Here is a 23,451-nt window from a genome sequence, read left to right on the forward strand (position 1 = left end):
ATAAGACATATCTTACATTAATTCTACCAAGAAAGTGCTTTCAGAGCATAACCCTCAGTTATGATTGAAATAATTTAGCTAAACTGCATAATAAAGAATTTTGATTCTATATTTTAAATTCCATTTAAAATATAATTTAACAGTAGAAAGGAATAACATGAATCTTAAAAAGATTAATTTCAGTAAATTATATATATATATTATTATTATTATTATTATGCTTTTACGGCCAACATGGGACCACTTAAGTCAATTTTAGTTGGATCTTTTCTGAGAAAGGTGTGTTATTTTACTCTTCCGAGCTGCCCAGTATTTCTTCATCCGTTCAGATCTTGCTTTCTTTTCTTCATCCGTAAACACCCTCTTCGTTGTATTTTGTCGTTTGTCTTGTCTTTTGTTTAAATCTAATGCTTTTGTCTTTTAGCTTTGTAATTTTTCCAGTTTTATTCTGTAGGTCAATCAGGGAAATTCCCAATTCTTTCATATCTTCTCTAATTTCTTTGATCCATCCTACTTCTAGCTTTTGGAACCAGAGCTTTTCAATGATATTTCTTGACAGTCTTGTTTCCGGAACAATGAGATGACCAAAGGAAGAGATTCTTTTTTTCCGCATAGTATCAGTAACAGGCTCTATTTCTCGATACACTACCTCATTTAGCACAATCCACCATTAGCCTTCTTTTTGGTGTTTTTTATTGATACACGTTCTGAAAATTCTCCTCTCTATTTTCAGAATTTTTTCAATTCGGTTTTTCTGAGTGATTTTGAAAAGGGTCTTGCTTCCGTAGGTGACTTCTGGCTGAACTACAGTTTTATAATGTTTAAGTTTTGTTTTAGCAGAAAGGCATTTTTTGTTATATGTTGACCAAGTTAATTTTTGGGATTTATTCATTTTATTTGTCCTGTTTTGCCATGTCACTTTTTCATTTAAATTATAAGTTATTATTTCCCCTAGATATTTAAATTGTTTTACTATTTTAATTTTATGATTGTTTAATGTTATTGATTGTTATATAGATTGTTATAATGTGCTCTATTACCAGAGGATCTATGGCCATTAGTTCAGTTTTTTCGAAAGAGATATGAAGCCCCCTATCTTTTGTGCTAGGTTTTGAAGGCTCATGATTTGTGTTTTGGCTTCTTGAATATTATTTGCTAAAAGAGCGAGGTCATTTGCAAATCCTAGGCAATTTAGTGTGATTGAGTTTTTCTTAGTACCCATTTTTATATTTTTGGGATTTATTTCATACCATTTTCTCATGACAAATTCGAGGGCGCAGTTAAACAGGAGTGGTGAGAGGCCGTCTCCTTGCCTCAATCCAGTTTTTATGTAGAAGGGTTGAGAGAGTTCACCTCTGAATTTCACTGTGGACTGGGTATTGGTTAAAGTTAATTTTATCATGTTTACGAATTTAGGGTGAAGCCCTAGGTTTCTCAGAATATTTACTTACATTAATATACATTTTCCGATAATATCACGATATCTTCGTTCTTTACCAAGTTGGGCATTAAAGTCCCCTATTAAAATCTTGGGGTGGGTCTTATGTTGTTTGCAGTTTGGTCAAGAAGTTCCCAGAATTTGTCCATCTCTTCTCTATATTTTTTAAGATTGTTTTTGTCATTGGTGGGAGCATGGACATTTATTATGGTGTAGAATTTATTGGCTGATTTTAAGGTTAAGGTTGAAATCCTGGGGGAGTAAGACTTAAATTCTACGACTGAGTCAATTATTTTAAGATTGATTGCAAATCCTGTTCCAAACTGTGGGCATTTCTTCATCACACGTTTCCCGGGGATTCCTTTGTAAATTCTGTAACCCTGAGATTCAAACGGCTCTTGATCGGTGTTTCTCATTTCTTGAGGTCCTGTGATTAGGATTTTTTGTTTGTCCATTATGTCTGTTAGAGTTTTTAGTTTGCCGGGTTGAGTTAAAGAATTAATGTTGTGAGTGGCAATGTAGTTTATTTGCTTGTGTTTTATCCTCAATTTTGAAGTTGTGTTGTTTTTGGGTGTTTTCAAACGCTCCGATTCGTTGTTGTCTTTTAAGCAGCTGCCCACCGGATCCGAATGCAGCCTTCTCTGGTATTTACCAGAGATGGTATTTACGGTGGATTTTTTCTTAAAAGACCTTCCATATTTGACTTTCAAAGGCAAGTCAAAGTCAGCCTTGGGTAGGAATAAATTCCCGAGTTACAACTCTGGATGTGATCCAGAGAGGTGATGAATATATATATTAAATAAACTCACCTAGTACAGATTAATATACAATATTAGTTCAGAAAACCTGTACTAGGTGGTTTATTTAATAAAATTTAACAGTGCAGAGGAATAACATTTTAACATTTATCTTAAAACAATTAATTTCACTAAAACAATATATATATATTAAATACATTTTTTTTTTAAAAGACAGATATTAGTCATCATTTGCCAATCTAAATAAATGTTGTATTCAAAACTGATGGATTTGATTTTAAGAATAGGCTCATATGCAAGTCAGTAATCTGAAACTGATTATTTACTAAAATCAGAGACATCATTAATAAAAATACAAATAATACCTCTTTGATAGTTCAACCTATGAACATAAATACAATTAAACAGGGAGTAATACTAAATATTACTATTGAATAATTAATGTAACATACCATTCTATCATAAGTAATCTATTTAAACAGTCTTCACCACAACCTTTTTCACCACGTTGAACTTCTTCCTTAGTTAAAAAACAATCGCATACCATTCTCTTTGTTTCTTTACTACGTGACCTGCAAAATAATAGAAATGAATATAAGAAAGTAAAATTAATTTTAATTTTAAGTTGTACCACAATTATTCCATATATTTACTAAAGATTAAACTCCTAAAAATATATATATATATGACTGACAGTTCAAGTTTCATGCCTCTATAAAATAACTGGAACATAGAGTATGAACAAACTGATATAGTTAACCTTACAACAATAATAATGTGTCTAAACATTTAAATAAACAAAAAAAGAATGCACAGAAGAAAAAACCTAAATTTCTCATTTACAAAGCATACCCCACTTCTAGTCAAAGGGTTAAATGAATTAAATCACTCCATTACAGTTTTATCAATTTCTATTGATGCTGCTGAAAAGGAATAAATTTAACTATCAACACATTGAATTTTCACTGATTTTATTGCATTACACTCAAAAATGATAAAACTGCTTTAGTTTTGTATAAGCTTCCTAACCAAAAACCAGTTAATAACATTTTGAAAAAAAAATTGGACTTTTTGTGTCATTAGTTTTATGAAAACTTTTGTTGTAGATGTTTTAGTTAATTCCATGTACTGTTGATAAGTACCTAACTGCTCTCTTACACAGGGCTCTCCTAGTAATGTATATCATCTGTTGCTGTAATTGTACATTATCCTGATTCCATTCTAGCTACTAGGGGGAAAGGATCTACATATACATTATATACATCCATCTTCTCCTACCTTCCTATTTTTCCTGCACTAACTACTATCAGATGTTTCCTTTCACAACTCAATCTTTCTACTTTGCGCTTAAAAATCTTCCAGGTCCTGTTTTCATCCATCACTCTTTTTAACTTTCCCCTCCAAAAAAAAAACTTTTTTGCTAATTTCATGATTTTTTAAACAAATAAACCATTATTTATTATTTTATCTAAGATAAATATAACAGTATATTAAACAGGTTACTAGAAAAAGTAATGAATTTAGTTTCCTCCTGCTTCTTCATAATCAAATATAAGATAAAAATGTTATTACATTAAGCCCATCAAAATGACAATTATATTCAGTACTAAAAGTAACACCTTCCACTCTGGTTTTACCACATACAGGCTACTGAATACCATTGCAATCATAAAAAGTAACTCTGGCAGATGTCTTATAACTCCCAAGTGCTTTAAGCATAACAGCTATTTTGTTGTTTGATATTTTAAAATTTATAAAATATTTGCCAAAAAGTGACAAGAACCCAATACAAGTACATAATTACATAAAAAAATCTGATGTGGACAACACGACTTCCTTGTACACCTATTAAATTACATTTACACATTTTTTTTAAAAAGTAAAATTTTATTTCATTAAAAACTTCTGATATTATTTTTTTAAATTATTATTCATCGTAATTTTTTTTACAATAAGATGTTAATAATTATTAATAAATCAATATATTTAAATTAAAAAAAAGGAGATGAAGTCTGATTCGAACAGATGTGCCTTCCCCTAAGATCCAAATATTTCATTAACAAAAATTTTATTTTGCTAACTCTAAAACCAATGAATAAGTACCACTGATGATATAACTTAGAAACGCACTTAATGAGGCCTTATTACTGCAGTTAAGAAGACATTTTTAGACATTTTTGGTTCAGTCGATTGCAATCAAAAAGACAAGTGCACAAATAGATCTTACAACAGTCCTAAATTCTAAGGCTAATCGTTTTTGAGTTATGCAAGATACATATATATGTATATATACATACAGACATCACACCGAAACTAGTCAAAATGGATTCAGGGATAGTCAAAACAGATATTTCCATTGAAATCTGAAAACCAAAATTTTTTGCAATCACAATACTTCGTTTACTTTGTACAAGAAAGTAATAATAAAATACAATAAGTTGCAATAAAATACAGTAATACTTTCTTTAATCCTTAGGACTCCTTTCTCTCAGGTTTTTCTGTGCTTAAGGAAAATTTTTCCAGTGTATACCTTTGCTGATGTCAACCTACACAAAGACAACAGAACGAAATGCAAGGGGATCAGGACTTAAGACACTTAGCATTAAACCACTAAATATCATAAAGACTAGACATTTGTCTTTTCTTGGATCTATTTATAAATCTTGAAAAGCAATGTTGGATAGTAAGTGAATGTACAGAAGTTCCCATCCTTGTCTATTGAAAATTTTTCTACAAATATACTGGGGTGTTTACCAAGGAGCATTTTGTTACTCTACTTGATTTCAAGCCACTCAGAAAGATTGAGTAAGTAAGGTTTTTTTTTTTTATTTAAAGGCCTCAACAACCAGATGACAAATTATTATCCAAAAAACATAGAATGCCATACATCAGTTAACTATAGACAATATACACAAAAGTTTGCAGATGAGTAGTAAAATCATAAATTAGACATTTGTAAAGAATTCTACAAACAAAGACCAAATTAACAATTATGGAAGTAAAATCCATCCGCCAAAGCATAAATTGAATAAGAAATAAAAAAAAACAATTTCAAAAATAAAATAATTTTTAAAACAAATAAGGAAATTATAAATACACCTTACACAGGAAATACACCTGTAGTGCATAATACTTCCAAAATGTTAAAATTCTGTTATTAAAATTCACACTATCAAGATCTCAGCAAAATATCACTTGGCAATTTATTAACAAAGGTTTTATACTGAACAATTAATTATTCAGACATTACAAACTACTATAAGAGATAGCAACTTCCAACAATCACCATGAACCTCTCTAGCAATAGGACACCACATAATTTTTTACTAGTTTACAGTTCTCTGTAAACTGTAACAATATTTTTGTTTTTCATAAAAGGTTATGTTCTAGTCACAGACTTACTTTCTCTAAATAGGAAACTGTTAGAAACTGAAGTGATTTTACTTACTAGATGGTCTTCAACATTTTTCAATGTTAAGAAGAGGATGAAGAAGTTACAGTTTTGGATGATGATGACAATGTTACTTAGATGAAGAAGTTACAGTTTTTAAAAAATTCCAAAAGTTTGCAAATGATGCAGAATGATAAATAGTCAAATTTCAGTAAAAATGAAATTTTTTCACAATCGGACCATCTAACATTAGTAACACTTACTAATATATTCTATGAATATACTTTTAGTTAGAAATGTAAGTATTAGTGTTGTGTAAGTGTACATAATATATTTTTAATAAGTGCAAGTGTTGGCGGTCTGAAATTTTGCATTTACTGTCATAGTTTTGTACCAAGACTATTAAACAGTTTAACCTCATTGGCAAACAGATGTCAGCCTATGGCCAGAACTATTTAATACTAACGCATTTATATAAGAATATAAATTAATATTATGCTATAATTATACTAGTATATAAGATTAAATTAAAATCAGCTACTTCATATGTTGTAATATAATCTAAGCAAAAATTCTACTATGCACTTTTTCCATTGTAGTTTCTTATATCTGTCAGTAATCATTATTTTACTTAAATAGCAACTAATCAATCATTTAAATACTTTATGTATTTATGCTTGTACATAAAACATTTAAAAATATTTGTAGTAGAGTTAACAGAAGAAGGGGTGTGTTAGGATCAACTTGAAGATATTAACTGACACCTAAACCTTATTTTTCATAGAATAATTTTCTTTATATTACAAAGGTAAACTACTTTCTTTCAAATTATATGTACGTCATTGGGCCCAAACTGCTGGAAGAAGGAGCTGGTCAAAGTAGCTCTGTAAAGAACATCTGTAAGAATAATTTTAAAGTTGTTAGAGTTTCTAATATTTAAAAAAATAAAATAAAATTTTCCATCATGTCCGTGCTCATATCCTCCGTGGAGAATAAACCTTGTAAATTTTACATTTGACCTTACAACATACGATAGACGATCAACACCACCTACTGTTTTCCAGCAGATGTTTCAGTTTATTCTCACAAAATCGAACCCAGACGCGGTGATATACACTGATGGGTCGAAACAAGACGGTACCGTTGGTTGTGCTTTTGTTATCAATGAAAAGACTTATATATTTGGCCTACCTGGTATTACGAGTGTGTTCACCGCAGAACTACTTGCTATATATAGGGCTCTGTATCGTTACAGTATCGTTAGCCCTGCATATAGGAGCATTCTTATTTGCAGTGACTCGTACAGTGCTCTCCAGGCGTTAGAAAACTTTTATTCCAAACATCCTGTCGTCATTGCCATTTATGAAACAATCGCTGAGTTAGATAAATGCAACACAGAGGTAAGTTTTTTCTGGATCCCTAGCCACGTAGGGATTCTAGGTAACGAAAGAGCAGATTCTGCTGCCAAAGAAGCATGTACTCAACCTCCTTTCACCACCCGAGTTACTACCTTTGATTTTATCAATCGTATAAAACAATCACTGAGAGCAAGGTGGCAAAGTGACTGGGCAACTACCGTCGATAATAAACTCCGACGGATTAAAGATTCAGGGTTGCCATGGGGCTCCTCTTGCAGAAAATCTCGTCGTGAGGAAGTGGTCCTCTGCCAGTTACGGTTAGGACATACAAGGATCACACACGAATACCTAATGTCAGGAGAAGCTCCACCCCTATGCACATGACTGTGCACCACATTCTCGTGGACTGCATATGTTATGCGGCGTTGCGTCGTCAGTTTAATCTACCTAGAAACATCCGTGATATCTTGTGCAATAACAACAGAATTTTGGACCGGATGTTTCTCTTTTTGCATAGTACCAGGTTACTGCAAAAAGTTTAATATTATCATATATAGAGTTTTTTAATAATTTTAACCTTTACTTTCAATTTTGATTTTTTTGGTTCTATGTATTTAATTTTACTATCCAGGGAGGGGACCTTTTGCACAACCCATCGGAATTCGGTAAGTTTTATATAGTTTCTTTATTCGATATTTTAACTTTTATATTTTATCGACTTTGTCTGTGGTATTAGTTTTGAGTTTTATTCTGCCTTCTTGGCTTGTTTTAATAAATTTTTATTAAATGATTAATATTACATTTACACCTTATAAACTTTATTATTTTGGAGTTATTTTATCCTTTTATTAATAAAATTCCAGGCGATGATAGCGCTCAGGCGTTTTTCGCCCACAAAAAAAAAAACTCACTCATGAAAAATTTTAAAGGCATTAAACTATGACAGATCAAGATTTAATCATTAAAAATAAATTTTTCTAAACTGAGTGATGGTATGATCAAGGAGAGTATATTTATTGGTCAACTAATCAAGGAACTGCTTAAAGGCTCAACTTTTGATGATTAACCTAGCAAAGGGTGAACTAGCTGCTTGGAGGTCCTTCTAAGATGGTGGTGGTGGTGGTTTTATAGCCAACAGAAAAGTATGTTCTTTTTGGTTAATAAACTGTTACAAAACAACAAATATTTACGATGTAGGATATCATTAAAAATCCATTTCCTATACTCCCACCTACTTTTTCCTGAAAATTTGGGCTTTTTCAGCAATGAGCAGGGTGAACATTTACATCAGGATATTCTGACTGGAGTATCGGTACCAAGGAAGATGTCAACATATTTTAAAAATTAAAAATAAGACAATTCCAATGATTTAAATTTTTAAAAACTGTTATTTTAAAGACATTTCCAGTGATTTAGACTTTTAGAACCTGTTATTTTAAAATTTTATTAATGTATTTCAATTTATCTGTGTTTGAATAAATAGAAATTTAGCTGATTTAAACAAATTTTAAGTGAATACACAAAAATAGTAATTTTTTTACAGTGATAATGTATTTATTGGTAAATAAATTGTATGTATCTAAAAAAAAGCGTGACATATTACACAAATTCTGATAACAGTTTTGAATTCAGCACCCCAAAATTAGTTAAATTCACCATGTATGATTCCAGATACAAGAAAAATATATATATATTTTTTTTTGTTAACTAGTATTATTAGGTATAAATCAGGAAAAAATAATCTCCAAGAATGCATAAGCAAGCATAATAGTGATTCACAGTTAATAAATATTTTAAATATAGAATTTATTGAAGTCAGATAATATGAAAAATTACAATAATGTAATACACTGACCTGCCAGTAAGATATTCATTGGTATCAATATGAATAAAAGTTCTTAATTTTTCTTCTACTTCCTCTTCATGTTTAGGACTACAAACTTCAACTGATGACGACCACTGAGGTGTACTACTACTTGCAGGACTTGACATTGTGGGAGTAGTAACAGAGGCTGTAGTAAGTAAAGGCACAGCATCATTTGAAGTTGTATCAGCAATATCAGCAGAAGTTGAAGTAACAGGGGTACTAGTAATGGTTGAAGTTGTTGCAATAGTAACACTGCTTAAAGCAGCAGAGGTTGAAGAAACTGTTAAAACACTATCAGAAGAAACAACACGAGAACACATTTCAAGTTCACTAGAACGTCGCCAACGAGATTTAACTTTTACTGGTTTATCTGAATCAAATCCTGGTATCATAGGAGCTGCCAAGACAGGTGAGCCAGTAACCGGATTAATGGATTTACAGGAACTTTTCTCATTACCTTGTTTTGACACGACAACAGTTTTTATTCGACTGCTTCTTCTACGCCCTGAACTTGAAGTAGAACCACTTTCTGAACCTGAACCAGTCGTATCTGAGCTACCACTTCTACTCCTAAACATTGGCTGTTTCTCTTCCTCATCATTTTTTGCTGAAGGTTCCACACTTTTATCAGAATCAATTGAACTCAGAACAAGTTCTTCTATGTCAGCTTTCTTAGCATTAATATTTTGAAATATCGTAAATGAATCGACCTGTTTATTTTCTGATACTGTAGAGTCAACAATATTACTATTTATTTCTGGTTCTTCACTCACATCATTTTCAGTTTTATAGTAAATTTTATCAGACTGTCCTCCAGTATTATCACCTAGCTGCTTGTCACTAAACACTTTACTACTATGCGCAATGTTAGAGTCCCCTTCTAAATCAATGCTTTTAATGAAATCCTTTACTTCATCAATGTCAATTTTTTCATCCTTCACCTTATTTTCTTTAAATTCACTACTTTTTACCACATCAGACTGCCTAGATAAATCTGTGAACTCATTCAATTTTAATTTACTTTTAATAGAATCAGTTGCCTCATCAATGCTTAACAAATTGTTGCTGATTTTAAGATTTTTATTATCTTTATTATCATCATCATCATCTGAATTATCATTCGAGATGTTAATGGAACAAATATTCTGTTCATCAACACCAAGTACAGCTTTGATTGTATCACCACATTCAATTTCCATCTCATTATCATTATCAAAGGATTCTGATTCTTGACTATTTTCATAATCCATTTCTTTACTAACTGTAATTATTTCATATGAACCACCCTGTGAATATTCATATACATCTTTACTATCATAATCACCAACACTAATTGTACTAGTAATAAACTCATCATCAGAAATTTTTGTATGTTTATAACCATCAGCTTCTACTTTAACATTATAATCACTTTCAAAACCATCCATATTTTTTTCTGATCCATCTTCTGTTATTTGACTTTCAGTATCTATTTCAGCATCTTCACAAATAACATTTTCAACAATAACATGTTGTTCCCAGTTTATATCTTCATCATTGTCTACAGCAACCTCTTCACACTGGGCGACAGTAACTTCTTTCAAATCACCTAAAACAATCTGTTGAATATCTTGTGGCATTAAACTTCTTTCATTTTCAAACATTTTAAGCATACCTTTATTGGTCCTAAGACTATTACCATATTTACAAAGGTAACTGTCTGTCACATTTTCTAAATATATAGTTTTGTTAGAAATACTATCATTTTCACTAATATTAAATGAACACTTTGGATCCTTCATTAAATCATCATTATTATAAGAAATGATAGTTTCTTTGCAATCCTTTGATTCTTCAATTTTGTCTAGTGCTTCTTCACTCTCAGTTTTTGTCAACTTATTACTTTCACCCTCTAATAACACAGATCTACTTTTTGATACTTCATTTACTTCCTGTTCTACATCTTCATTAACTGATGATAAATTAGAATCCACACTCAGTATTTCATCAGATTCACTTGATGAAATTCTTTGAGAATCATTATTAACATCCACCATAACTTTACCTCCTTTTCTTCTATTACGAGCCATAATAATTATATTAATATATCACTTCTTCACATACTACTATATTCATAAATAATTCTTGCTGATAAACACCTGAAAACAAAATACATACAGTTAAATTATGTATAATTATAATTCAACCATAAATCAAAAGAACACAAATAATAAAAGTAACTGGTGAATTTATTATTATAAAAAATGTAACAGATCAAAATTTGAACAGGAGAAAAATATATTCCACATTAAACATAGCATTCCCTGTCAGTCCCAACCTTCACAGTCTTATCTTTCTAATATGTAACAGGTACATAAAATAAGATGCCTGCATTACTCTCAACACAACAGAAAAGGTCATATTTCATCACTATAATTTTTTTTTTAAATCAGTCAATATGATTCTTTTATTGTCTCAATTTGCAAGAGACATCCTGAAATATACAAGTATACCATTTATACAAAACAATTGGTAAAATTTTCAATTTACCACACAGTTAACTACTATACCATACTTGTGAATACAAGGATAATTCAAATGGTAAACCAGAATTCTGCTGTGCAGACTGAGGAAGCATAGTGAATGTGGTAATGTGCTACAGGTAGTTAGTTAGATATGTGTGAAGGGGAGCAACTGGCCTGTCACGCCCATATGTCACATACACATCAGTAGTAGAATGTCTGAGTAGGAGGTACAATTGTCTGTGGCACAATAAATTATAATTCGATTTCTTGGCAATGAAAATGTGTAATCCTGTGAAATTTTGACTACGACTCCAGGCACAGTTCAGAGATGTTATCCTGTCAAAAACTCAAATGTTTGATTGGGCCAAAAAATTTTGCAGTGGCTGTGATGGAATGGAAAATGAAAGTCACAAACATCATTTACCAACCAGCATCAATGTTAACAGTCAGACCTTTTATGACCTTACAGAAGGTGATCATCACTGAAATTGAATCAAAGGCTATAAATGTTGGGAGTGCTCATACAATGTTGTCAGACACTCATGAATAAAGCAACGTATCAAAAAAGTGGGTTCCACATCTTCTCACCACGGCAAAGAGAAATGTCCGAATAGACATCTGTCAGCAGCTTATGAATTGCTTTGAGGAAGAAGTATTTTTTATCATACTGTAACCTGTGATGAAATGTGGGACCACAACTACACCTTGAAAAGCAAGAGAACAAGTACGGTGAGGCGGAAAAGTGAGGAGGGGGCACCAATCAAGGCCAAGAAATGCTTGTCAGCAGGAAAAGTTCTGAAAACTGTGTTTTGGGACTCAAAGGTGTGCTGCTGATTGATTTCCTGCATAAATGAAGGACAGAAAAGTACAGCATACTACTGCCAATTGTTGGCTGATGTCAGGAATACTTATTCCAAAAACAAAGTCGGCAACAGATTCATAACTTCCTCCTTTTCCATGATAACACACGGTCAGATACAGCAGCTCAGACACACAATAAACTCATTAAAATTCATTTGAAAACTCTTGAACACCCACTGCACAGTTGACTTTTCACTGTACGATTTCAACATGTCTGGTTTGCTGAAAGAAGCTTAAAGAAATCTGATTTTATTACTAATATTTACCATATGAAAACATTTAAATGATATCAGCTACAGAAAATGAAATTAATATAAAACTGATACAATGTTAAAAAAGTTTAAAATGTAATTGATGCATTTAATAAAGTTTACAGTAAATTTTCAAAACTGTGTACTTCTACTTCAATACATTTTGCTACACACTTTTGGATTGGTAGCATTGCTCTCCACAATTCTGCATGACTTAACTTAATTTGTGTTATGGCACCTGTAATACGAGCAACCAACTCTTCAAGCGTATGAACTTTCCTCTTATACATAATATATTTCATTCAATCCCCACACAAAAATCTAACAGTGTTAGATCAGGTAATCTTGTTGGCCAGGAGTCTGGCCTGCTGCAGCCAATCCATCAGTCTGGAAATTGTTCACTTAAGTATGCCTATACGGCACATTAAAAATGAGAACTGTTACTAACTTAAGAAATCATAATTTCTCAAATTTTCAATTTGAGTGAATTTGAGAAAGATGCATTAACTTTATTGTTTGAATGATATTGGTAGTTTTTTTATTTTTTTTTTTTTTTAATACAACACAATAATTTGTATCATTGCACTTTGAAGGAAAGCAAACATGCTTTATACATGTAATCCCTTCATTTTCATACAGTGTAATTTCTTAAACTTATATTTGTATTTTATTAAGCTATTTTCAATCAATTTTCTCAGAATTAAATTCTCTACAAGTTTTGATAATAAACTTTACACACTTATTAATCATTTTGTATTACAAACGTAAAAAAAAGTATTTTTAGGCAGCAAATTTTTCTGTTTTATAATGATTATGAAAACTGCTAGAGGTATGGTTTGGAAGCTTTTTTATTTAATTTGTTGGGTCAAAAACCATAAGAAACCATCTAGTTTACCCACTTAATTTGGGTTCCTAGAATTTCAGTATAGTTTAATTTTACTCTTTGCCTAAGAATCAGGGCAAAATCTTTCGCTAGTCATAACTTGCTAACGGAGCATTTACCCATGTTTGTATGAACTTGTTTCATTATTTTCCAAATAGAATGAACTCAGAAATCACCGGTAACACTATGTAAATCACTCTGTATATAAAGAGGGAAGACATTATTTCATAGACAGGTTATGAAATCAGAAAAAAGAGAAGAATTAACAACAAAGGCTCAATTTTTGTTAACAGAAAACAAAAGGGAGACTATTATAGAAGAATAATCATAATACTTAAAATCTATATTTAATATTATTTATATTTTTAAAATTTATATTTCATTACTAATCATTGCAAAATGATAAATATTTTAAGTAGAATAATATAATAATAACAACTGTTATTATTATGAAGGTCAGTCAAATATAAAGTGGACTACTGACTTCACAGCTCACTCACAAAAAAAAAAGAGTGGGCCAACATAGAGGGATGTTGAAGTAGGAGAATATGTGTTGTCCAATGACTTCCACACTCACATCTGTCTAGTCAGTAAGGTCATATCAGAGCAAAAGGTTCTATCACCAGTTACACAAAACATTATTATGAAGTTTCTCACAAATGACGACAATACATCCTATGAAATTTTTACTAAACTGTATGTGCAATTTGAGGATATGAGATCATGTATCCAAATCTACAAATATATCAGTAAATTTTAAGGAGAGCATTACGCTGAAAAGTTACACTAAATTGAGTAGAAAATGAATCAAAATAGATTTTCAGGACAACTCTGATAGATGAAAACATTGAATTGATCCATGACAAGACATCAGCAGCTTACAGTTGATGAAATTGATTTGGAGGTGGGTATGAATCATGGAAATGCCTATTCCATTATAACAAAGCATTTTGAGTTCTGCAAAGTCTGTGAGGTGGGTTGCAAGACTCAAAATCAAAAACAAAACTGATTTTGATAAAAAATTCCGGAGCCTTTGGCAAATCAATTTATTTCGATGTCAGGGAAGTACTTTTTAACATGAAATAGTCACACGGGATTAGACATGGGGTCCATTATTTCACTCCTGAATCAAAATCGGCAAGCATAGAATGGAAAGCCTAGCATAAAGGCAAAAATGAATTAAAATAATTTTTTATTATCATTATTATTCTAAATTTAAATAAAATAATAATCAGCAAACATGAAATTGATATAGTTTTTTTTCTAGAATATAGTTTCTTTCTTATAAATATTATACAGTGTGTCCATAAAATAATAGTGGGGTTTTAAATAGTTATAGCTTCAGAATAAAACATTGTAGAGATATGTATGTTAAATGAAAGATTCTGCACACAAACACTGCAAGTTTGTGTGCAGAAGCTAGCACATGTATGCTGTTTCCAGTAAAAAAAGCAGCATGTTGCGCATTAGTCTTCATGTTTGCGATATGAAGGAAGATTCAATGTTGTGGTTTGCTATGTTTGAGTCACTTAGATGTGGTGCGTGAGAATAGTCTTATGTAGAATGAAGACCCCCTGCATGAAAATAACATTCAGCGAATGTTATTTTCATACAGCTCAAAGAAACAGGCAGGCTACTGAAGCAAACATGTCCAGGACAGTCACCAGTGTCTGATTAAATGATTGAAGCATTATGACAAGTTTCTTACGTAGCCCGAAAAAATCCAAGCGTGTTCTAGATAGTTGGGCATTCCTAAACAACTGTTTACAATGTGTAATGGTTATGTTTCACTGTGTTTAATATTCAGGTGTTACAACAATTTCATCCATATGACAAAGTGTGAAATGATTTGATTTTGCTGTAGAAATTTGTATAGATTAGAACAGGATGATGATTTTTTAAACAAGTTCATTTTCAGCACTTCATGTTTCCAGATGAGTACATCAACATAATGTTTGTATATGGAGTACTAAACCTCCACATGCAGTTACTGAACATCAGCGTGATAGTGAAAAAGTGAATGTGGGGTGCATTATTGGATGAGACAGAGTTATTGGCACTCTTTTTCTGAAAAAACAATAATGGGGAACATCTTTCTGTGTATGTTAGAAGGTATGCAGCTATCCAAATACCAGAGAATTCCATTTTGCTGTTAGACAGAGCTCCTCCATATCCTGCCGCAATAGTGCAGAATTTTCTTAATAGAACACTTCCTCAGTGATGGGTCAGACAAGAAGAATGGATTTTACCTGGCCACTACAGTCTCCAGACCTCCGTATCCCCAATTACCCCGATGGATTTCTATTTCTGAGGTTATGTAAAAACACTAATGTATTCCGTTCAAGTTGAAAATCTGGACCATTCAAAAGAAAGGATCATGAAGCTGTTTCTTCTATCATGTCGTTTCTGCCATGTATGGCAAGAGAATGGATATGGTATTGACGTCTACTGGGCAGCTAAGGAAGCACACATCAAAATCAACTGTACAGGTAAGAAACTTGGGAGTGTTTCACTTAACATATAATTCATCTCTCTACAATGCTGTGTTCCAAAGCTATATGCATTTAAAACTCCACTATTATTTTATGGATATTGTATAATAAAATATAATCTACGAGGTGTGGCTATTAAATAACAAGAGTAATGCTGTAAAATATTTTATTTTAAATTTATACATAATTAGTTATTATCCCTTTCAATATACACCCCTCCTCTATCCCTACAATGCTCTATGTAAATTTTCCATTGTTTGCAAATTTTCTTTTGTGAGCTCTTTCATGACGTATACCGCTTTTCCTTTCACAGCTTCAACGGTCTGAAATCTTCTCTTTTAATGCAGATCTGACGTTGGGGAACAGATAAAAGTCACATGGTGCCAGATCAGGCAAATAAGGTGGATGGTCTTATAGTGGGATGTTATAATTGGCTAGAAATGTCTTGACAGATAATACAGTGTGAGCTACTGTGTTGTCCTACCCATGAAGAACCCATGACTTGTTCTTCCACAGTTCAAGTTATTTTTTTGTATTTTTTCACGGAGTTGAGCAAGGACCTCAAGATAGTAATGTTGATTAATATTTTGTTTGACCTTCAGAAACCCAGTGAAGGTACACAATCCCATGAACACTGACAAAAACAATTATCATTGCTTTGAATTTTGATCTTCATCTTCAATGTCTTCTCAGCCATCTTGGTAGTGCTTAAATAACTCAAAAACCTGCGCACGTGATAAACATTTATTGCCATATACTTTTTTTTAATATAAATTTCAAAGTGGTTTTCCCATGTTTCATATGAAATTTCACAACTCTTTACTCTAACACACTTATCATTTTATTCAGCAAAACAAATGTTATCCAAACAAAGGCCGCGGTCAGAATAATATGTCTACAGAAACTGGAGTGGCAACAATCAAAAGAGAAGGCTTCAGCTGTTGGTCGTATGAATTTGGTGCATGCACAGTTCTGCTGTAGCAACATTAGTCTTTTTACTTAACAGCCACATCTCATATACTACACTTAAGAAAAAATAAAAGTTAAAAAACTAAACACCGAGACCCGCCTGAATATGAGATTGGAATGCTTATCACTCGCCTACCACGCTGCTGTGACTACATATACAAATAAGCTAGTTGAAAATCTTTAAATGTAGTTTACTTGGTAAAGAGATCAACCTGGAAGCTGCCATTTTGGATTTAAAGAAGACATCCCACTCTACACTATCATACTTGCAAAGAGGATCAATAAAATTCATTGTGAATAGACCACCTGCCCTTGTTAGACAAATAAGGGGTACAAAAAACTGGAGTAGTGGGTACCAAAAAATACAGTATTTAATTAACAAGATGCACAAAATAAAGGTACATTATGAAATAAAGAATTATGTTATTTTATAATAAAAATAAATTACATTAAATAAAAATAATGAAAGTTAACAAAAATTGTCCTTCTATTATTTTTTTCTAAAAAATTTCATAATTTTTCTTATATTATAATGTTTTCTTGAAAAACGGATCTGATAATGGAATCACTACTTTTTTATTTAATTAGATAAACCACTGATGTAATGCCTTGACTTTGGTGTTTGAGATTACTCAAACACCAAAATCCGCAACAATTCACAAAATTTTACTTTCTGATACTATCAAATCTTTTTGTCACTTGATATTACAATCAGTTTTCTTTTTGCTTACATTCCATGTAAATTATGAATAACAATAAAAATACACCACAATCACACACACAAAATTCAGAAATTGATAAAAAAAAAAAACATACATATTTAGATGGCATTTACCAAATGCCAGAGTCCAAAAACTGCATTATCTAAAAAGTTTGAGAGATCATAAATACAGAGATGCAACATAATTCTACTTGGAGTGTCTGAAATAGTAATGCCATTGCTAATAGTACACTAGAAAGAACAGTGAACTATGACAGGATTTTGCAAGAACCCTCCCTATCCATCAACTAACCTTTAATAGAAATATTTACATCTTCATATATAAAAATTGGTACCAAACATTCATTATAAACAATTTAAACCCAGTTTTGTAATTGTTATAAACTTTCATTCATTAGCCAATTTTAAGTTCCAAACTATGGTATTTTTATTTAAGTTATCTATCTCATTTCATAACAAGCTAACATAATGCTATGATTACAAAATTATTAAATTAACAATAATAATATATGTATGCATACACATATTGTGAAAAAAGTTGAAAAAATAAAATCTCACAGTAAATTCGGTAAACAGAGATCATAATACTGTAATCTAATTTTGAAAAAAATCTGCTGGGTACTTCACATGAAGTGAAACATATCACTGAACAAAGTAAATGAATATTGGCTAGTCTCTACTCTTATTATATCAATCTCAATCTTCTTACTACTGACATATGCCATCTCTTTAAAATTTAGAAGCAGCAAATTACATGAACTGAAAATCCCAAAGCATTCTAAGTCAACCGTTAGGTACTTTAAAGGTCAAAGTACAAGTTTCATGACACGGTTTCTCATCACTGACAACCAATTTCTTAAAACGTAGAAACCTGTACCTTGTAGGTTGTGTTTAGGTTTTAGGGCACTTGGGGGAATTTGTATTCCAAGAGGAAATATAACTACAAAGACAGGATTCAGTATTTATTTAAACCACTGGGCAAGCCTATCAATGACAGTATCAATGACCGATGGAAGCACAACCATATGTCAGTGCTAATGCATATTCTCATAATGAACCATATGACTTCTAATGTAACAAGAGCATAATTTTTCTAACACTACATTTATATATTTTTACACTGGTAACCATATAATAGAAGGTAAACTTTGATAGTAAGAAGATTGAAGTGATACAATCACTGAATATTACAAGCTATAATATTCAACACATTCAACAAACCATTACAATTGTTATATCTCTTCTAAAACTGCTTTGTTTTTTAGTGTTATTGCTTGTGATGAACATTTAATTATATAATCATCCATTTTTGTAGATAACATTTTCATGACATCCTAAAAAAAAATTAAAAAAAGATAGAAAATTATTATATTTTTATAAAAATGCATTTGTTACACATACACAAACATATAAAAAGAAACAAATAGGGTAAATGAAGTGAAATACTGTAATGCAGAAATAATAAAGCACTTGTTAGCTTCATTTTTTAGGATGACGAAAAGTCAGGTTCATGTACCTTTAAAGCAGATCTACTACTGAAAAAGTTATTAGTTTAATACATTTTTTAATGGAGATCTTTTAATTTAACTGATTAACAGTCAATGGTGCATAAATGAACCTTTTCGTAAACAATTTTTTTTTTTTATTTCTACAAGATTTTTCACACTTTGTGCAATTTGCCTTAATTTTATTAGGTGTTAATCACAAAAAGAAATATTGTAATAGGTGTTTAATTGGCAAGTTTATTTACAAATCCACTTATTGTATTTTACAAGATTGTGTAACCCCCTCCGTATAAGATATATAATAGTCATGAAATGCTTGTTAAAAATAATATTTCTGTTGTCTGCTAATTTAAGGGATGCTTTTATTCAATTTTCATGAAATTTATTTATTTTGAAAATTGATAATGAATACTAGTTGTTAAAATAATAATGCGATGAAGCACCTACGGCTTATGGAGTGATGAATCACACTCTAGGCGTGCAAGATATTATTCTTACATTACAAATAATAACTTTGCAATCCTGTGTTGTACTATTTTTTATGTTTTAATTATTAGATTTTTGTTTTGTCTACAATTTTATTGCACTGATACAGCATTTTCTTTAGTCATTACAAATGAAGTAACTGACAAAGAAGATACTGATGAAACTTTGCTACCCAAGACCCCTTCGACAGGTACAACCAATATAAAAGGTATGTTTGACATTCATTTGCATAGTGAAAAAGACACTGATATTCAAAAATCCAGCTGCAGGGAGAAACCAAAAACTGTAAACCTAAAAGAAACTGGCACTGTCGGAGAAAATAGGTTTCCTAATTGCCCATTAAACAGTTCTAAAGAATTGCAGAAAATGAATCGAGGTACATTTGATGAAAAAACAAATTTCAGAGTTGCTATATGGAATGCAGTGGTGACAGTTGCCAGTAACCATAATGGCACATACATACTATCACATATGAAAAGACACAGCCAACAAGAAACACCATTACTGCTCAGCCAATTAATGATAGCAGTATGGGTGACAATGACAATGCCCATGATAAGGTATTGAAAATTATAGAATCAAGTGCACCGAAAAAAAATAGTGGCTATTATTTACAATTTCTGTCGATTCAAATAAATAGTAAATTCAGAGAAATTACACAGACTTGCAAAAAATGATAAAATCAGTAAAATTGTTTTTAGGTCTTGTCTTGTAACCCACCGGGTTGGTCTAGTGGTTAACGCGTCTTCCCAAATCAGCTGATTTGGAAGTCGAGAGTTACAGTGTTCAAGTCCTAGTAAAGCCAGCTATTTTTACACGGATTTGAATAGATCGTGGATACCGGTGTTCTTTGGTGGTTGGGTTTCAATTAGCCACACATCTCAGGAATGGTCGAACTGAGAATGTACAAGACTACACTTCATTTACACTCATACATATCATCCTCATTCATCCTCTGAAGAATTATCTAAACGGTAGTTACTGTAGGCTAAACAGGAAAAAAGAAAAAGGTCTTGTCTTGTATTATCACTAAAGAGTGAAGAAATAAAAATACTATGAAGAATTGCTGAGAATGAAGAAAAAAAGTAAATAATTTTCCTTCATCACCAATGGCAACCAGGCGTCGTCTGTCAAAAAAACAGTTTGCCAGAAAATATTAGTTATTTCAGAACAGGTGAAAAAAGCTAAATGATGATGTAAGCTATGCAAAAACCATACAACTTTTACTTTTGCATAAAATGTAAAGTGCACCTACATTCAAAATCTTTTCAAAAACTTCATTTGTAGCAAAGAAAATAAATAATTTATAAAAAAAAAACCAAATTAGAATAGTTTATTTGTAACTGTATCACTTTAAGATTAATACATTGCAATGCAAAAGTGCACCTGCATTCAAAATCTTTTCAAAAACTTCATTTGTAGCAAAGAAAATAAATAATTTATTAAAAAAAAACCAAATTAGAATAGTTTATTTGTAACTGTATCACTTTAAGATTAATACATTGCAATGCAAATTGTTCATATATCTTCTTATTACATTCTTCAGAAAATGGCATCTTTTACATGCTTTTTGCCAAAGTTCCTTTCTTTAGTGTTAAAATGCTGGACAACATGGTTTGCTAGTTAAGTTGATCACATAAATAAAATATTAATTAAATTCTAATTTATTGAGATTTTCAATTAAAAGTTGTAAAATGTCATTATTATATTTAGCTTATCAATTTTAGCCTTAATAAACAATGTGATTAAGACTTGATAAATGGTTAAAAAATTCCCCAACTTAACTTTTTATTTATTTTTTTTGTCTACAGTCATTTGACTGGTTTGATGCAGCTCTCCAAAATTCCCTATCTAGTGCTAGTCGTTTTCAGTATACCCTCTACATCCTACATCCCTAACAATTTGTTTTATATCTCACTTTTTATATCTCAGTAAAAAGTAATAATTTTCTCAGTTGAATGAATTACTTTTTTATTCACTTATTAATTTATTCCCCACAATTCTAATGTCGTGAATAATATAATTATGTCAATACAAAAATGTTAATGAAAACCCAATGGGAAGAGTATATACTTTTCAAACAAAATATATATATATATAGATGGATATAATCAATTCTTTGCAAAACAATATTAGTCTTATAATGACTTACAGACAATACTGCTAGACAATATTGCTTGAGAGGGATGTTTCTAAGAAAGCCATGACTTACTAATGGCTATAAAACCACATATACAAAAATTTGTTTGACTGTTAACTCTAAAAGTTTTATAATTGTGTTGGTGTAAATAAGCAAATGTTGATGCTGTATGAGTTCTGTCAGTCACAAAGAAAAAACACAGATGGAGGGAAAATTACAGAAAAGCATCATAATTGATAACTAACACTACAAGTTTTTAAAATTGTATTTATTTTGTTAAATGTTAATAAACAAAATTTTTTTTAAATAAATGTCACGAATCTGATTCTTCAAAAATTTTTCTATAAAAGGTTTTTTCCTTATTACTTTTAACAGTTATGCTAGAAGCACTACTATGCAAACATAAAATTGGGTTAAATATGTCTAGTTTACAGTAGTCTTTTAACAAGTACCATGTTGTATGTTTCTTCCTAATAATTACTAATAAAATATAAGTATATGGATATTATGGGAATAAAATTTTAATTCCTATAACTTTAATAGTTTATCCACAGTGATTTATAATTTAAAACACAAACACAGCTATCATTAAAATCAACAGTTTTAAAATGCAACTTTAATGTTTACTGTTAACCACATTCAAGGACACACTAATAAACTGTTATTAAACAAACACCAAACATTTAGTTTTCACAAACTTATCACCCTAATGTAACCTAAGTAATTTATAATTAAAAACGTAAATACATTAGCCTCCAAATAAAAATAAATTCTGCAACTACCAAAATAAAATGCAATATTCCTCTGCCGATATTCTATTTTACGTAAAATTTAAAAAGTTTCATTTAAATAAAAATGAATTCAATTAGACAAGTACACGTGATATATTTGTAAACATGAGGGTAAAAGAATTACGCAAACAGTAATTATAAATGCACAAAAGTGCAATTCTCTTAAAATCCGTAACCTATTTAAACAACAAAAAAAAAACACCACTTGTCTGAACCCCACTTGACAATTATAAACTTCAGAACTGCGAGAATATACACAATTTCTACGTATATTATGTTACTACGTATTGCCTATGAAATTTTAGAGTTTCCAAAGACCCAAAATTTGCCAATAAAACACCCATAAAAGAAGATGCACGTTTTCATAAACGTTCTGCACAATACCTCTTTATTAGATGATTAAAGGTGTTTTAAGCAAGCTAATGTAATAATGTACAGCTATAAATATGTATTCACCTCAAGATGAGCTTTAAAGTTGTAAGCAGATAGTTAACACACTCAAAACGCTACAAACCGTGCAAGTTGCCTGCACCTCCTTAAACTCGGTCTCGGCCTTCTCAGAGGCTCGCAGAACTCAGACGCTGGCCAATATCAATCCGAAACTAAAAAATAAGTAACATCTGCGAAATAAATAGTTTTTAATTCATCTTGAACTAACATAACAAGTCGATCATTAAGGTTTATTATTTTGAATGAATATATTCTTGTACCATTTAAAAATACTTAAAGTCAATAAAATAATTTGATTGTATTATTACTGTATATGTTTTACAAATACACAAAGAATAAAAGCATAATATCGTTATTTACTTAATTGTAATTAATTTATCATCAACAACAAAACATGCATCAGTGAACTAAGGAATAAAGAACTAGCTTACTTCCTAAATTATTATAACTCATAACTTATGTAAAAAAAAATTATTTGCCTGGTATCGATTTAAATTATTTTTTCCTTCTTATTCTAATATCATAAACATCAATGAATGATGAAATTCATAAATTTACGATTTTTTTCTATTCAAAATATTTAAAC

At 30.9% G+C, this 23,451-nt stretch overlaps 1 protein-coding gene across 3 annotated transcripts in view; it reads right to left on the bottom strand.

The window, feature by feature from the left end:
• Positions 1 to 22,973, bottom strand: part of Set2 (SET domain containing 2) — a 104,958-nt gene extending 81,985 nt beyond the window's left edge. Inside the window, exons 1-4 of one of the 3 annotated variants that reach the window (XM_075358733.1) lie at positions 22,872 to 22,973; positions 18,721 to 18,827; positions 8,801 to 10,950; positions 2,649 to 2,768 (exon numbers count right to left, since the gene is read on the bottom strand). In XM_075358733.1, coding sequence (XP_075214848.1) covers positions 2,649 to 2,768; positions 8,801 to 10,881 — 2,201 coding nt within the window. In that variant the 5' untranslated portion in view covers positions 10,882 to 10,950; positions 18,721 to 18,827; positions 22,872 to 22,973. Of the gene's footprint in view, positions 1 to 2,648; positions 2,769 to 8,800; positions 10,951 to 18,714; positions 18,828 to 22,871 lie in introns of all 3 variants that reach the window. The other 2 variants (XM_075358730.1, XM_075358734.1) reach the window with 2 other exon arrangements.
• Positions 22,974 to 23,451: the final 478 nt, after the last annotated feature.

Source organism: Lycorma delicatula, chromosome 2, assembly GCF_047948215.1.
Source record: "Lycorma delicatula isolate Av1 chromosome 2, ASM4794821v1, whole genome shotgun sequence".
In the NCBI taxonomy this organism is placed as follows: Eukaryota; Metazoa; Arthropoda; class Insecta; order Hemiptera; family Fulgoridae; genus Lycorma; species Lycorma delicatula.